Below are 18,948 nucleotides of genomic sequence, written 5' to 3'. Positions count from 1 at the left end.
GCAGGCAGGCGCAATGTAGTGACGTCATCGCGCCTGTCTGCACGGAGTCACTCACAGCACAGTGCAGAGGAGGAGAAGCATCGCATCCCCCACCGTCGTGGGAACCGGGATAGGTAAGCAATTATGTTTTCTTTTTTTATTAGGTACGTACATATGGGACATTATGCTGTGTCAGCTATGGGGCATTATACGGTGTCACATCTATGGAGGCATTATACTGTGTCGCAGCTATGGAGGCATTATACTGTGTAGCAGCTATGGAGGCATTATACTGTGTAGCAGCTATGGAGGCATTATACGGTGTCACATCTATGGAGGCATTATACTGTGTCGCAGCTATGGAGGCATTATACTGTGTCGCAGCTATGGAGGCATTATACTGTGTCGCAGCTATAGGGGCATTATACTGTGTCGCAGCTATGGAGGCATTATACTATGTCGCAGCTATGGAGGCATTATACTGTGTCATAGCTATGGAGGCATTATACTGTGTAGCAGCTATGGAGGCATTATACTGTGTTGCAGCTATAGGGGCATTATACTGTGTCACATCTATGGGGCATTATACTGTGTAGAGGCAGCTATGAAGGGAATTATACTGTGGGGGCAGCTATGGGTGGCAATATACTGTGGGGGCAGCTACGGGGGACATTATACTGAGCAATTACAAGAGCTGCAGGTCCAAGGGGGGAGACGCTGTGTAGCACAATATACAAGGAGGGATTGTTGTATAGCACTATATAGAAGGGAGCGCTGTGTATGACTATATCTAAGGGGGATTTCTGTGTAGCACTATATACAAGAGGGGGAGGGCTATGTGACGCTATTTACAGAGGGGGATGACTGTATAGCGCTATTTACAGGGGGCTGTGTGTGGTGCTATCTACAGTGTTTGATACAATTATATTCAGGGGCGCAGTCTATGGTGCTATAATATTTAGGGGCACAGTGTTTGTACTATTTTATTCAGGGGAGCAGTGTTTGGTGCTATTATATTTAGGGGCACAGTGTTTGGCACCATGATAATATTATCTTTGTTTATAGGTGTGGAAATGTTGGAAAAGTGAGGAGCCAAAGACATCTGAGTGGCAAATTCTGCAGAAATGGGTCATGGCCGGGAAAAGTCGTCATGAAGTCTGGACTGGATGGAGAAGTGGAAAAAAACTATGTCGTCACCTGTGAGTCACTAGATTTATAGAGAATCTGTCACCTCTCCTGACATGTTTATTATAGGAAATCCTTGTATTTCACAAAAAGTCTTTCTGCAGTCCAGGACTGATAGACAATTCCCCTTGTCAGGAGGATGTGTCCTAGCACAGTGTGATACTGTCAGTATGTAGGGACACAGCCCTGTGACAAGGGAAATCGTAACACTGTTAATGCTTGCCCAAAAAGGTAGTGTTAAAAATAGTTACGGCGCGGCAGGGCGGCGGTGAGGAAGGGGGGCCCAAGTTTGGGTAACAGCCCAGGGCCCATGGTCTACTTAATCCGCCACTGAATGGGTGGCACCGGTTCAGAAGCTGAGTCGGTGCCATCATCCCCGGATGTTAGCTGTGTCTTACAGCTGACACCCTGCTGTAATGGCGGGGGCTGAAGTGAGCTTATATTCCTGCCATTAACCGCTTAAATGCAGCGGTCAAAAGCGATTGCAGCATTTAAGGTGTTTGCAGCTCATCAGCACTCCAGCAATGAAATTGCCAGGGTGCCGGTGGCTGCAACGGCAACCGGAGGCCTAATAGTAGTCCTAGTACGGAAACCTTCCAGGCCCCGTCCGGAGGCGGGGCCTAAAAAGCTTCCGTAGCCGTCGGCAAGATGGCGCCGGCTAAGGAGATGAGCCCGCGTCATCAGCGGTGGATGTCAGCTGTATGTTACAGCTGATATCCACCTGTAACGGCAGGAACCTGGCAGTTGGACCTTCAAGTCCCCTAGTGGGACTAAAAAACAAGTGTAAAGAAAAGTGTAAAAAAAGTTGTAAAAAATATAATAAAAGTTTCAAGTAACGAAATAAAACACTATCGCCATTTTTCCCTTATCAAGTCCTTTATTATTGAAAAAATAAAATAAACCATACATAAAAAAAAAATCGTAGAAAAACAGTGCCACAATTTCTGTTTTTTGGTCACTTTGCCCTACGAAAATTAAAATAAAAAGTGATCAAAAAGTCACATATATCCAAAAATGGTACCTTTAAAAACTATAGCTCGTCTCGCAAAAACAAGCCCTCATACAGCTCTGTCAATGAAAAAATGTCAAAGTTATAATTCTCACAACTTGGCGACAGAAAAAAATACATTATTTTTACAAAAGTAGTTTTACTATGCAAAAAGTTGTAAAACATAAAAACGTGCTATAAATTAGGTATCGCCGCAGAGTAAAGTTAAAATGTCATTTATAACGCATGGTGAATTCTGTATGAAAAAAACTAAATAACTATGCCAGAATTGCTGTTTTTTGGTCACCTCGCCTCTCAAAAAATAGGATAAAAACTGATCAAAAAGTCGCTTGTACCCTAAAATGGTACCAATATTAACTACAGATCGTCCTGCAAAAAAACAGCCCTCATGCCACTACGTCTATGAAAAAATAAAATTAGTTAAAGCTCCAATAAGTCAGGAAATAAAAAAATATGCAGTTGTGCTGGCCCGAGGGGAACATTTCTTCTGTTTCAAGAGGCTATTTATCAAGGTCCTAAAATTAGGGAACCAGGAAGGGTAAGGCCCAAACATATCTGCTGGAAGCGAGGGTGCCCGTATTATACCAGGACAACACTTTCCCAGTAAAATTCCCCACACTGCACAGGTGTGTAGTGTGGACCAAAAGGGGTATAAGAAAGGACACCATTTATCAGTGCGACACTGGCCTGTGCAGAAAGGATTGCTCCACAGCTTAACACACATATATGGATTATTTTATTCTTTTTTTAAGCCATTATTATACCACCTGATTATGCCCCTGATGTAGTCTGCCCAGCTTACATGTACCCCACATTATAGACTGACATACCAGGAATACTCAAACATAACTGCTACCAAGCATAATCCGCGCTCCAAAAGTCAAATGACGCTCCCTCTCTTCTCAACCCTACAGTGTGCCCAAATAACAGTTTACTTCCTCATATATGACATCGCCATACCGAGAGAACCCTTTCAACAATTTTTGGGGTGTATGTCTCCAGTGACACAAGCTGGGCCAACATATTTGCCACTGAAATGGCATATTTAGGGAAAAAATAAAATTTTTACTTTGCACCATCCGCAGCGCAATCATTTAAGGAAAAGACCTGTGGGGTCACTACACCTCTTAATAAATGCCTTGAGGGGTGCAGTTTCCAAAATGGGGTTACTTCTCAGGGGTTTATTTTATTATTTCACATCAGAGCCTCTGCAATTGTGAACCAGTACATTGTAAATCGTCAAATTGGGCCTCAACTTCGCATGGTACTCTTTCAATCCAGAGCCTGGTCGAATGTCCAGGCAAAAGATTAAGGCCACATTTAGGGTGTTTCTAAAACTGGGAAACACAGCATAATAATTAGAGAGCCAACTTGTTATAGAGGCGCAAGCTGGGCAACACATATTGGACAAAAATCCCATTTTCACTATGCAACATCGAGTGCACACCAATTTCAGCAAAACACCTGCGGGGTTAACATGCCCACAACACCCCTAGGTGAATACCTTGATGGGTGTAATTTCCAAAATGGGGTCACTTCTGGGGGGTTTCCACTGTTTTGGTCCCACAGGCGCCCAGGCTTTGCAAATGCGACATAGCGACCAGAAACCAATCCAGCAAAATCTGTACTCCAAAAGCCAAATGGCGCTCCTTCCTTCCTGAGCCCTGCCGTGTGCCCAAACAGCAGTTTATGACCACATTTATGGTATTGCCGTACTTGGGAGAAATTGCTTTACAAATGCTGTGGTTCTTTTTTCCTTTACTTGTTGAGAAAAGGAAAAATTTTGAGCTAAAGCTATGTCTTATTGAAGAAAAAGGATTTTTTTTATTTTCACTGCCCAATTCTAATAAAATCTATGAAAAAAACATGTGGGGTCAAAATGCTCACTAGATAATTTCCTCAAGGGGTGTCGTTTCCAAAATGGGGTCACTTGTGGGGGCTTTCCACTGTTTTGTCCCTTTGGGGGCTTTGCAAATGTGACATGGCCTCCACAAACCACTCCTCCTAAATTTGCGCTCCAAAAGCCAAATGGCGCTCTTTCCCTTCTAAGCCCTGCTGTGTGTCCAAGCAGCCATTTATGACCACATATGGGGTATTTTTTTACTCGGGAGAAACTGCTTTACAAATGCTGCAGTGCTTTTTCTCTTTTAGTCCTTGTGGAAATGAGAACAAAATTAGTGAAACCTACATTTTCTTTGAAAGAATGTAGATTTTAATTTTCACAGCCTACTTCAAATAATTTCTGCAATAAACCTGTGGGGTCAAAATGCTCTCTATACCCCTAGATAATTTCCTTGAGTGGTCTAGTTTCCAAAATGGGGTCACTTTGGGGGGATTTCCACTGTTTTGGCACCGCAAGAGCCCTTCAAACCTGACATGGTGCCTAAAATATATTCTAAAGGAGTCCCAAAATCCACTAGGTGCTCCTTTGCTTCTGAGGCCCGTGCTTCAGAAGCATGTAGGATATTTGTAAAAACTGAAGAATCTGGGCTATAAATATTGAGTTTGGTTTCTCTGGTAAAACTTTGTGTTACAAAAAAAAACGGATTCAAATTTAATTTCTGCAAAAAAAAAAAAAAATGAAATTTGTAAATGTCACCTTGACTTTGCTTTAATTCCTGTGAAACGTCTAGAGGGTTAAGAAACTTTCTAAATGTTGTTTCGAATACTTTGAGGTGCGAAGTTTTTAAAAAGGGGTGACTTATTGAGGGTTTCTAATATATAAGGCCGTAAAAGCCACTTTACAACAGAACAGGTCCCTGAAAAAAATAGCCTTTTAAAATTTTCTTGAAAATATGAGAAATTGCTTCTAAAGTTCTAAGCCTTGTAAAATCCTACAAAATAAAAGAATGTTCAAAAAATGATGCAAACATAAAGTAGACACATGGGGATGTTAATTAGGAACAATTTTGTGTGGTATAACTTCCTGTCTTAGGCTGGGTTCACACGAGCACATTAATGTCCGTAATGGACGGACGTATTTCGGCCGGAAGTCCCGGACCGAACTCAGTACAGGGAGCCGGGCTCCTAGCATCATAGTTATGTACGATGCTAGGAGTCCCTGCCTCTCTGCAGGACAACTGTCCCGTACTGTAATCATGTTTTCAGTACGGGACAGTAGTTCCACGGAGAGGCAGGGACTCCTAGCGTCGTACATAACTACGATGCTAGGAGCCAGGCTCCCTGCACTGAGTTCGGTCCGGGACTTCCGGCCGAAATACGTCCGTCCATTACAGACGTTAATGTGCTCGTGTGAACCCAGCCTCACAAGCAGATAGATTTAGAAAAATGTAAATTTTTGTCATTTTTCGCTAAATTTTGGTGTTTTTCACAATTAAATACTGAATATATCGAGCAAATTTTGCCAGTAACAAAGTCCAATGTGTTACGAGAAAACAGTCTCTGAATCTCTTGGATAGGTAAAAGCATTCCAAAGTTATTACCACATTAAGTGAAACATGTCAGATTTGAAAAATGAGGCTCCATCAGAAAGGTCAAAAGTGGCCAAAGCAGGAAGGGGTTAATGGCTCCACACACTCCCCAGTCTCAAAAGTCCGCTGCCTATGGATAACCTTTGATTCCGTCCTCTATTTCAAACTGCACATCCAAGCTGTACACCTGCTCTTGCTACCTTCACCTCAAAAATATTTCTCAAATCTCTTTTTCCTCAACCTCGAGTCAACAAAAATGCTAGTACATGCTCTCATTATTTTCTGTCTAGACTACTGCAACATCCTTCTCTGTTGTCTACCATATAACACTCCCATATGCACCCCTCCAATCCACCCTTAACTCTGCTGCCAGTTTAATCCACCTCTCCTATGATTTCACCTGTGCCTCTCCCTTCACTGGCTACCCATTGCCTATAGAATGCAGTTCAAAATATGAACAGGACAAACAAGGCTGTTTACAACCTGTCCCCTTCCATACATCTCTGCCCTGATATCCCAATACCTTCCAACTCATAATCTCCAGTCCTCACAATACCTTCTGCTCTGCTCTCCTCTTACAATCTACTCCTCACATCATTGTCTCCAAGATTTCTCATGTGCAACCCCCATACTTTGGAACTCACTACCCCAACACATTGGACTCTCTCTCACTATCCAAACCTACAAAAGTAACCTGAAAACCCACCTCCTCAGAAAATCTTACAGCATGCAATATCCCTGCTACCACCACTCTACCGGATGAACAGCTTCTCCTGTCATCTTCTGTCTCCTTTTCCCTTCAGTTGTAGATTTTAAGCCCAGGGTCCTCTCTACTTGTGTAGTGGTCTGTCAATTATTTTGCTCATGTCTATAGTACTTGTTGTTTTTACTTTCTCATGCCAAGTACTTAAACCCCCTTCTCATATGTACAGCGACCTGGAATTAATGGCACTTTAACACCTTTAATGGCACTTTAACTCCTTTTCACGGCGGTCATTAAGGGGTTAAAATTCCATTAAAGGGTTTTATTCTAAAGTGTCATTAAGGGGTTTTATTCTAGGCCATCGCCTTTTTATGGCGAACTAATCAATGACCTGCACGGGTGTCCCGTGCAGGCTGGAGTCGGGGCTCCTGCTCCAAAGATAGCGATAAAAGTTTACTTCGATCACGGCCGTTTAACCCCTCAAATGCCGCAGTCATTAGCGACCGCTGCATTTGAGTTCTTTACAGAGGGAGGGAGCTATTGTGGGCCTCTAATGGGGTGCCATGGCAGCCGGGGGCCTAATAAAGGCCCCCGGGCCTGCCCTGGCTATATACCCATTAGGATGTGCCAGAGGCACATCCTAATAGATGCCTGGCAGTTTTACACAGACAGACAATAATGCTCTGGTAAACGAAGTATGCCAAAGCATTATAGCAGCGATCTAAAGATCGCACAGTGAAGTCCCCTAGTGAGACTGAAAAAATAGCTATTGCTATTTTTTCCTGTTCCCCCCCAAAAAATAATAATAAAAGGTTAATCAATAAGTTTCATGTACCCCAAAATGGTAGCAATGAATTTCCCGCAAAAAACAAACCCTCATATAGCGACATTGACGGAAAAATAAAAAAAAGTTATGGCTCTTGGAAAGCGGCGATGTAAAATAAAATTATTTTAGTTCAAGTGTTTTTATTCTGGTAAAGTAGTAAAACGATACATATTTGGTATCGCTGTAATCGTACCGAAACATAGAATAAAGGTAGCATGTTATTTACGCTGCACGGTAAATGGGGTAAATGTAAAATTCATAGACAATGGTTAAATTGCTGTTTTTTTTATATTCCAACCCCCCAAAAAGTTAATAAAAGTTAATAAAAAAAACTCTATATACCCCAAAATGGCGCCAGTGAAAAATACATCTCATCCCTCAAAAAATAAGTCCAATACAGCCATGTCCACGTGAAAATAAAAAAAGTTATAGCTCCTTGAATGTGACGATAGAAAAGCGAAAAAAATTGCTTGGTCATTAGGGTCCAGAATGCATGCAGGGGGAAGGGGTTAAAATAAACAATAATAATAATATGGTTTTGCGTACATTTAAAAAAAAGTTTCTCTAAATAACCTGAAATATATTAAAGTGTACCACTGGTTTTAGTAAATTTCTCACATGTCATAAAGCCATTCAGGGGGTTTTCTTTTTATCAGTTGGGGTTTAGTGTCCACCAATCATTAGAATAAAGGAACTTGGAACTTCTAAGTAGCCATTTGGCTTTTAGGTTGGTGATCTTGCATCTTCGAACTTCTCCAAGCTAATGTTGATAGAACACCTGAAGACTGTAGTTTGCATTGATATTAGCAAACAGTAGGGGTGACAGTAGGGGTCACAGAGCCTCAAGCCCTGCTGATGAAAATTTCTGATGTGTTTCTATAACATGCCGTTAGTTTCTCAAGCCATTAACAGCACACACATTACTCTTTAACTTGTCTCAAACAATGTCAATTTCTTTTTTTTTGCGAACTGGTCATTTGTGTTGTCACTTTGTTTTAGTGCATAACTACATGCAAATTTTGAATTCCAGCAAACAGGGTCAGTCACATGCATCACACGGTATTTTACCGAGACCCGTGCTTGTAGATCACAAGGCCATTTTGCTTTTTCTTTGGTGGCCAGTTTAAAGCAGACCTAAATTTGCGCAACAGAAAAATGCACAGATAAACTAAAATAACATTCAAAATGGTCACAACTGTTTCCAACAGTACGGAACATAAAAAAGCATTTTCAAAAAGATTCTTGGTTCCTAAAGGTATGACATCGGGTGATCTGACTTTTAATTCTTACAATCAGGGAAACACCTGCAGCTTCTATAAATTATGTTATTGATATTTTTTGATATGTTGTCCCTTTGAGTTATAACAGCCAATGTTCAGTTTCAGCTTGGGCTGCGTTCACATCTGAGTCAGGGCTCCGTTCCGATGTTCCATCGGAGCTTTCTTTCAGAACGGAGCCCTGACTGACACAAACGGAAACCAGAGGTCGTTTTGACGGAACCCCTGCACAATGGAGACAAACATAAACCATTTGCACCGGATCTGTCACCATTGAAATCAACGGTGATGGTTGTGTCAGTCAGGGTTCAATCTCGTTGGAATGGAGCCCTGATGCAGAGGTGAATGTAGCCTTAAACATTTTTTTTTATATTCTATATATTGACTTGAAACAATACAAACTTTTATTTTTGCTTATCCTCACAGAAAATTAAAGTGTATCTGAAGAAAGTAAAGGGCCATGAGCGCTAGTATTATGTAAAAATATACCACAAATTATGTTCGATCTTTATCCTTTACGTTACGTCTAATCCCCATATCTGTATTTTGGCTTTCACAAGGCGAAATTCACACGAACGTGTGCGTTTTGCGCAGTGAAAAAAACGCAGCATTTTTTTGTGCATTGCAGTTCCGTGTGTCATAAGTATTTGGTACGTGGCTGCGTGATTTTTGCGCATATGGCATCGTTATGATACTGTTTTTATGTTTAGAAACAGATATGAAGGAGGTGGCTTTATTTTTGCCTTCATTTCTTGAACAACTGTTGCGCGAATCACGCGCAGCACACGGAAGTGCGTCCGTGTGATGCGCGTGATTTTCACGCACCCATTGACTTCAATGGTGCGTGATGCGCGAAAACCGCTCAAGTATAGGACATGTCGTGAGTTTAACGCAGCGGACACACGCTACGTGAAAATCTCGGACTGTCTGAACGGCCCCATTGACTAACGCTCATGTAAATAAGGCCTAACTGTAGTTCTGTGCGTCACTGTCATTTAAAACACTAAAACCACTGTCAATACGTTTTGTTTTAATAATAAACTCTAATGTAAATTTTATATGCAGTGAAATCTCTCTAAGGCAAACACCTAGTACAGTGAAAAATGGTCCTTTAGTGGGGTGGTACTCTCAAAAAAGAGGCCAATATACACAATATAGAGAAAAATCTGATCTAGATAGGTGTGATCTACTCAAAGAAGTGGTATTTTGGAGAGGTATCACTCTGTGTGTGTATGCGTGTGTGTGCGTGTGCGTGTATATATATACACTACCGTTCAAAAGTTTGGGGTCACCCAGACAATTTTGTGTTTTCCATGAAAAATCACACTTATATTTATCAAATGAGTTGCAAAATGACTAGAAAATATAGTCTGGACATTGACAAGGTTAGAAATAATGATTTTTATTTGAAATAATAATTTTCTCCTTCAAACTTTGCTTTCGTCAAAGAATGCTCCATTTGCAGCAATTACAGCATTGCAGACCTTTGGCATTCTAGCTGTTAATCTGCTGAGGTAATCGGGAGAAATTTCACCCCATGCTTCCAGGAGCCCCTCCCACAAGTTGGATTGGCTTGATGAGCACTTCTTGCGTACCATACGGTCAAGCTGCTCCCACAACAGCTCTATGGGGTTGAGATCTGGTGACTGCGCTGGCCACTCCATTACAGATAGAATACCAGCTGCCTGCTTCTTCCCTAAATAGTTCTTGCATAACTTGGAGGTGTGCCTTGGGTCATTGTCCTGTTGTAGGATGAAATTGGCTCCAATCAAGCGCTGTCCACAGGGTATGGCATGGCGTTGCAAAATGGAGTGATAGCCTTCCTTATTCAAAATCCCTTTTACCTTGTACAAATCTACCACTTTACCAGCACCAAAGCAACCCCAGACCATCACATTACCTCCGCCATGCTTGACAGATGGCGTCAGGCACTCTTCCAGCATCTTTTCAGTTGTTCTGCGTCTCACAAATGTGTGATCCAAACACCTCAAACTTCGATTTGTCTGTCCATAGCACTTTTTTACAATCTTCCTCTGTCCAATGTCTGTGTGCTTTTGCCCATATTAATCTTTTCCTTTTATTAGCCAGTCTCAGCTATGGCTTTTTCTTTGCCACTCTGCCCTGAAGGCCAGCATCCCGGAGTCGCCTCTTCACTGTAGACGTTGACACTGGCATTTTGCGGGTACTATTTAATGAAGCTGCCAGTTGAGGACCTGTGAGGCGTCTATTTCTCAAACTAGAGACTCTAATGTTTTTGTCTTGTTGCTCAATTGTGCAGCGGGGCCTCCCACTTCTCTTTCTACTCTGGTTAGAGACTGTTTGTGCTGTCTTCTGAAGGGCGTAGTACACACCGTTGTAGGAAATCTTCAGTTTCTTGGCAATTTCTCGCATGGAATAGCCTTCATTTCTAAGAAGAAGAATAGACTGTCGAGTTTCACATGAAAGCTCTCTTTTTGTAGCCATTTGGAGAGTTTAATCGAACCCACAAATGTAATGCACCAGATTCTCAAAGGTCCGTTTTATAGCTCCTCTAAACAGCAAAACTGTTTACAGCGGTGCTAACATAATTGCACAAGGGTTTTCAAGCAAGTGTTTTCTAATCATCCATTAACCTTCTAACACAGCTAGCAAACACAATGTACCATTAGAACACTGGAGTGATGGTTGCTGGAGATGGGCCTATATACACCTATGTAGATATTGCATTAAAAACCAGACGTTTGCAGATAGAATAGTCATTTAGCACATTAACAATGTATAGAGTGTATTTCTGATTAATTTAATGTTATCTTCATTGAAAAAAACTGTGCTTTTCTTTAAAAAATAAGGAAATTTCTAAGTGACCCCAAACTTTTGAACGGTAGTGTATATATATATATATATGTATATATATATATATATATATATATATATATATATATATATATATATATATATATTGCAATGTATGTGAAATGATTCATAGATCTATCTATTGACAAATGCATAAACCGGCACTTTATTAAAAATTGGAGTGACTTACTCTGAGTTGGAAGGTGACTGTTTCATTGTAGAACAGCTTGAATCTCCAGAATTATGTTGCAACTTTGGAGACGATGGCACTGATGAATCTGTAAGTTCTTCGATATCTGAGTGGGAAGACTGTGGTTTGTTGGACTTTTTCTTACCAAAGGCTTGTTTGAAGGAACTTCTCAACTAGGAAAAAATACAGTTTTTTTTAAATCTACCTACGAAGTTAATAAGGCATACTTTCTTTTCTATCTAAATCTTTGATTTCTTCCCTCTTCTCCTTTTTATAGAATTTCACAACAAATATAATACTTTCTTTATTAATAAGGGTTTATTCTTAAACAACCAGAACTTAAATCTAATTATAAAGAGGACACATATCTTATGAGCCAGTCACCTATTCTAACCAACACTGATTTCTGTGCACTAAAACTCAATTTACCAAAACATTAATACATCTTTAACAGCATAAAACTGTCCTCTATAATTGTACATATTCTTAGCTGCATAAAATATCTTTTGGTTCTAAACTTATTTTTTTTAAAGTGAATGTCCACCTATTAACATCATTTCGATTTAAGGTCTAATATTTATGATTAATTTCAGCATATCTTCACAGGGGTAAAAGCTCTATTTTTGTCATAAAAAGCTTAGTTTAGTCACAGCATTAAATTATAGATTCAAACTGTCTGCAGTCACCACTAGAAGGCGCTTAGGAGTTGAGATTTATTGAACTCAACAATAAAACATCATACAGTCAGCCTCTTCACTGCCCCTAGTGGTGGCTGCAACCTGCAGGCAGCCAAAGTATTATAATATGACTGGGTCTACTCAGCAGGTTTGGAGCTTAGTACTCATAAACGGAGCTCTGACAGCTATAAAGATATATTAAGAAATTAATAGGCACTGAACTTTGAACTGCTTTAGTTTGTTGAAATTCACTTTAGGCACAAAAAGTATTTCCTATTAAGTCTTGTCGATTTATTTAACTAATTGCTGTAAATAATGTCTATGTAATTTTAAACGTATTCAACTATACAACTATTCATGAAGTGTCGGCGTAACTAAAATATTAGTCTTTTATTATTATCTCAATTTGCTGTATACCTCCAAAATGTAACATTGAATTTGTATAACCCATTTTGCACTGATGCCCAGTTTATGACACTACTGACACTACAGGTGGACACACACAGGAAAAAAAATACTATAAAACATTTTCCAGTAGTCACGTGAAAGCTAAAAAAGAAATGCATCCTCTGAATTATATTTATTCAGGAAGGATCAGTAATGCACATGCAACATTACAAAACTTGTTTCTTAGAAGATTTGCATCCATCAATATCATTTAACATGGAATGCACCAGCAGCTTTCAGGTAGCAATATATCATTATATGGTGGTTTTGCTGCAAGTATTAAAAAAACACATTGAGTAGAATATCCTCATATCAAATGATCATAAAACTCAATTGAACTGATGACCTCAACATTACCACAGTAATGGCATTATCTTTGAGTAGTTCATGACCACTACACTTTATGAGTGGTTTTAGGAATGAGTAGAACTGTAAATGTATTCTTATAACTTAAGTCTAGATTTTTTTTTTAATAAATAGATAAGACATTCAACATTGCAGAATAAAAAAAAGCAAAGCAAAAAGCAACTATGGAGCAAAAAGCAAGAAGCGACTAAACATTTTGGCTGACAATATAAAACAACTAATGGAAAATGTTGTATTTAATGGAAAAAAGCCATGTAGACTGACATTAAGTGTTGTGTAAGGTGATAGATTGTTATACATTATGTGCTTGCTTGAGTAGAAATATGATTTAAAACTAGAATATATTAATGTAATATAGTTTTCGAAAATTACTAATAAAGATTAAAGCATATATTTACATGTCAACATCATTTTAATGTTTACATATAGATAAAATCTACTTGAGAAGTTGAGAAAGTTTGTAAATACATGACATTACTTATCTTATACTGACTGAGTTACAGCCAATGTTATAGCCAGTGCTGAAATTCCAATTCTGCTAGTTTCTATTGGAAATAACCAACAAGCTTATTGACGCAAGCTTAGCTCTTACAATGGAGTGTAAGGCTGGGTTCACACTGTGCGCTTTTACTGCATTTTTAACATTCATTTCTTTGTTTTGGTTGATGAACTTCTATTGAGAGATATAGGCGTTTATCTACCAAAACAAAAAATGCATGACATAACCGTAACAAAAATGTATAGTGTGAAGCTAGATTAAGAGTCCCCCCCCACCCCCCATAGAGCAGGTTACTGTACAGTATCAGATTCCTGAATGCAAATCTTCAGAGCACGTAACATGCAGACATTAAGCCAGAAAGAAATGGAGATTCCAGCTCTAAAGCCTGTACGACTGTGAATGCAGAACTGGGTTATAACACAGGATATAACTCAGGATCAGTAATGCAATGTACATATTTACAAAGCTACTGAACCTTTTATTTAGAAACATATTTTTTTTTTAATTTGGAAGGGATTTAATTGTAACCCATGAACAACATGGAACATTTGAATAACATTGCATTATCACGCCTATACTAATACAGCATCTGAGATTCTGATATATTTGGACTAATTCCTGTTTTATCTTTAGATATATATTAAAAGATAAGACCTTAGATGCATTGTTTATATTAAACTAAGACTAAGTATGACTAACTTTCTGATACCTAAGGCTGAATTCACAACCTGAGTTAAGAGCCTTTTTTGAAGCGAAAAAGATTCTGCCAGAATTTTTGATGTTAGCATTTTGGTTTATGATTTTTTTTTTGGGGATGTTTGGATGATTTTTTGGATGTTAGATAGTGTTGTTATTTTCATTAGACTTCAATAGGTTTTTGTATGCCTTAAAAATTAATTAAAAAAAGGCATGTACTTATCTGTTAAACCTCTGCAGCTCCGGAGCGGATTGTCCAATGGCCTCAATGGCTCTGGTCTTTGTTTACATTTAACAGCATATGACACTTAAAGAGAACCTTTCACCTCCCCGTACATGTGCAGCTGAGTGCAGCATGTAATGGGCAGGGCTGCACAAACCCTGGGGCACTTTAAAAAAAAATTCTACCTACCTCCGTTATTTAGATATCGGTGCTGTTATACTTGGTGCCCGATATTTAAATAACCCCCTGAGCAGTCAAGAGGGCGTGTACTGTCAAGGGGGCGTGTTACTATGGCTGTGACACTGTCCAATCAGATATGAACAGTGCCACAGCATGAGAGAGTGTGCGATTGCAGTCTTTTCACCTGAACAGGTAAGGGGGCGCGTCACTGCTACGGACAGAGCTGTGGATTGGAGAGAATGCTCGTTCTCATCTCTTCAGCTCTTGCGATAGATCAGTCTTGTATTGTCTGCCGAACTGGCAAGGGGGTGTGTCTCTCCTAAGGACAGCGTAAGCACTCCCTAGCAGTGACACGCCTCCTTGCCAGTCCGTCAGACAAAGTACAAGACTGATCTCCCACAAGAGCTGAAAGATGAGAGAGGATTCTCCTCTCCACAGCTCTGTCCGTAGCGCTGACACGCCCCCTTACCTGTTCGGGTGAAAAGACTACAATCGCACACTCTCTCATGCTGTGGCACTGTCCATATCTGATATCACAGTTTAATCCATATTTTGATCCAATTTTTTTTTTTTAAAAGCTGGACAACCCCTAGAAAAGCAATGATATATTTTTGGCTGATTTTCCTACTACTCCGCCTGTTTTCACACTGAGCCTCTTTGAGCAGGCTGAGATGAGTTTGTCCTCCTAATGTAAAAGAGACAAGTTTTTTTCTTGATTAGGTTTCCAAATAACATCCATGGTTGGAAAACACAGCTCCCAATACATCTTGCACAGACAATGTTACATGTTTGTTTGCTTTTATTTACAGAATGTTCTAAATGCATAATGTGGTACTTGTCTCCTGCTATTGGAAATAGTGTAACATTTTGTGGATTTGTAAATTCTCTTTCACTAGTGTCACTGTTACATATATGCTTTCTATTGTGGCAAAATGCATTTGTTGAGATTTAAGCTTTTGCGTTTTTTTTTTTCCATTTGGTTACATGCAACAAATTATTTGCCTAGCATCCAAAAATATTTGCAAAATTACAGCAGCCATGCCATAGGGGTATTTAACATGCTAGATCAGTCAAGGTTCTATATTCACCTCACTTGTATTGAAGTTCACCTTGTGAGAAATGAAAATAAATGAAATGGAATGACAGCAGGTTAGTGTCGAACTGCAGTTGATTTGCGTAGCGCTCATTTATCAGACTGGCTCTAGATTTTCGATTTGGCTGATTGCATTGCATAGTAATATCTCTTCTGGGACTGCAATAAGGTTGACACAATGAGCTTTTCCAGCTATGGAATAGATATTTTTTCCCCATTTATGCCATGTGGTTTTAGTATATCTGAAATATGTGAATTTTTACTTTTTACATTAAGCTTGCATGTACTCGGTAACATACACAAAACATATAACATAAGACTTCTAAGACAGTGATATACAAATCAAATAAAAGATACTGCTGTAAATAAAGTTAATTTTGGATAAGGTTAGACAATTTTTAGGGCAAAAGGTTAGGATAAAGAGATCTGTTTAGTTCATGAGATAATTTATACATAAAGAGATCTGTTTAGTTCATGATACAATTTATACATAAAATTACTTCTGGCCTCATATTCAATTTTTTTTCTATATGTGCTGTTATGTCATAAGGAGGTAATAAATGGTTTTCCCCCTCTTGGGAACCTTGTCAATAGCATCTGACAGTCTGGAGGACGTGATGCATACATGTATTATACAGAAGAGCCATTGATTTCAATATAGAAATGATCAAGGCTAAGTAAATAACGCTAATAGTTGGGATCCTAGATGGGTAAGCTAATATATGAAAACTAGTGCAGAAGATTGTACACCAAAAGACCCAATCATATCAATGCATTCAATAAAACACAAGCATTAGAAAATAGACAGCTGGAAACTACTTATTACATCTCCAATTTTTGTCTGCACTCATTTGAATACATAAGGCCCACTACGTTCTTATATAGAACATGAATATTTCAACCATTACCCTATGTCACTATGGAAACTTACCCAATTTTTCTTTTTCTTCTTCTTTGAATCAATGTCATTGCCACTACCGATGCTGGAATGACTCGTAGCACTATTGATGCTGGAGACACTCTCAGAAGAGTGCTGTCTTCTAATTCGAAACTCTGTTAATAAAATAAACCAATATGTCAAAGCTTTTAGTCTTCTTATCAGATTGGTTTGCCTGAGGCAATTAAAAAAAATAATTTGCCAAACTTTTTCTAACATGTATTTCAATATTTTTTTTTATTTGCATCCAATACTTTTTTTCATAATATACTAAACTGCAGTGATTGATGGAATAGACTTAGGATTGGACTTATTCACCAGAGGATCTTCCAATGGGCCCAGATACTGACATAAAATTGGCCCCAAAGCTCCAATAATATACTCAATTGTTGCTGATTTACAGCCCATCATTTGTTACAAGGGACAATTCCTATTGGTTTTAATCACAAATAATGTAGATGAATGAATTTATGATGTAATTTGTGTCTATAATCATAACACCATAATTTAAGATATAATAAAATGTGCACATGCAGATGATTTGTAAAGCTTGATGATAAGCCCTTAGAAGTGTTTCCCTTTGGTGGGCCTAAGGCTTGCCAGCCCAATATTGAATGAACCATGTGCGAGTATGCATGTTGGTTTGCTTTTTGCCACAGGACTGTAGTTTAGTCCCAGTATTACACTGCTTTTTGTTATAGCTTTTGTTTAGTCTAACTTATAAATGTATTAATTTAGCAAGATCAGAATGAGCTGCTGTTTACAATATTTGTAGAACCAAAGTAAACCTTCACAAACAAGAGATCAATCATGTGTGGAATATAATTTAGCAGCTACCACAAAGGCCACCTGTAATTTTTTTCTCTGGTCTTACTGGACTTCTTTTACTAGACGTTGAAGTCTTTTTTTTTTTTTTTGTATAAACTCTTTTTATTGAAGCAGTTGCATAGAAACACATTAGTCAATTACAACAACCATAACAGGCAGCATTTATGCCTGGCACATCAATATGTTATGCTTGAGAACAATATCTTCTCTTCATGACATCTAAAATTTTATGCCATAGCAATCCGATGTTTGATGTATATAATCAGTCTGTCTTGTATGCTCAACTGCGACATGACAGACAATCAGACACACAAATAAACAAGTAAACATATCACCGTGACCGTGACTCATATAATATTCTTCCCGTACTGTAAGTACTATCAAGTACTAAACACTCTGTGCTGTCCCTCTTGATCAAAAATTTTTCTGGTCTCCCCTCTCTATCAACGATTCCCACTCATGTTTCCCCTATCCTTGGTTACCTAAAGCCTTGTCCCTATCCGCTAGCCAGGGTTGCCAGATTTTGAGAAATGATTTCCTGTTTTTATTTTCCCACCCTGCAAGTTCTTCCAGCCGACATATTTGGTGTATTTTGTTCACTAGTTGGTCCAATGACGGGGGTATTGAGCTCCTCCACAAGGTAGGGATCAATATTTTAGCCGCTGAGATTATGTATGTGGGAAGGTTTTTGGAGGATGGGGAGAACTCTTTTGTGGGTAACCACAGTAAGATCAATTCTTTTGTGAGTAACACTGGAGTTGAACAAATTCTTGCAATCAGATTTTCTACTTCTTTCCAGAAGGGTTGGATCTCCCTGCACGACCACCATATGTGGGAAATGCTACCCACTTCCCTCTCACACCTCCAGCATTGGTCTGAAGTAGATGCCCGAATCCTGTATAAGTAATCCGGCGTTCTGTACCATCGCGTTAGTAGCTTGTAAGAATTTTCCTGCATTCTAACACATCTAGAAAAACCATGTGAATGGCGCAAAATGTAAGATCTTTCCTCTGCATTGAACAAACAACCCAGTTCCCTTTCCCATGCTGGTATAAAACCTGGCGTGTCTTTGCTCATATTTGTTATCAACTGTTTATATATCTTAGAGAGACACTTTTTAGGAGTCGTATCCCATAAAGTGTAGTTTTCCAACCATGTGGGGTCTGATTTGCTTGCAGCTACGGAAGCGAGAAACCTCTTACATGTGTGTGTGAAGTCTATCACTTGTAAGCTTGAAGGGCTACGGATTTTCAGTTCCTCATGTAGGGTATGAAGTGTAGGTGGTCCCATTGAGTCAAAAACTCTTTCTATCTTTAAGGAACTCAAATGAGACCAAGAATCAGGAACCTTAGAGCAAGTGGGGTTCACCAAACATGGAAGTACAGAGAGTGGCGCTAACATTGAGAACTTACTGTCACGTAGATGTAGTGCCGGGGAAGTGTGGCATACCTTAAGCATCCCCCATGTCATATCACTCACTACCGATGTTCTGGCAGGAAGCGTGTTTCCGACCCAAAAAGCAGAGGCCTGATTGTGTATCAATAACCCCTTCTCTATATCTACATGTGGC

General features: G+C 39.3%; 1 protein-coding gene across 1 annotated transcript in view; it reads right to left on the bottom strand.

The window, feature by feature from the left end:
* Positions 1 to 18,948, bottom strand: part of LOC142749241 (neuron navigator 3-like) — a 131,683-nt gene that overhangs the window by 31,410 nt on the left and 81,325 nt on the right. The window contains exons 16-17 of the mRNA XM_075857000.1: positions 16,545 to 16,666; positions 11,433 to 11,605 (exon numbers count right to left, since the gene is read on the bottom strand). Of these exons, the coding sequence (XP_075713115.1) occupies positions 11,433 to 11,605; positions 16,545 to 16,666 (295 nt within the window). The remainder of the gene's footprint in view (positions 1 to 11,432; positions 11,606 to 16,544; positions 16,667 to 18,948) is intronic.

Source organism: Rhinoderma darwinii, chromosome 3, assembly GCF_050947455.1.
Source record: "Rhinoderma darwinii isolate aRhiDar2 chromosome 3, aRhiDar2.hap1, whole genome shotgun sequence".
NCBI classification, from domain to species: Eukaryota; Metazoa; Chordata; class Amphibia; order Anura; family Rhinodermatidae; genus Rhinoderma; species Rhinoderma darwinii.
This window is presented reverse-complemented; position numbering and strand designations above follow the sequence as displayed.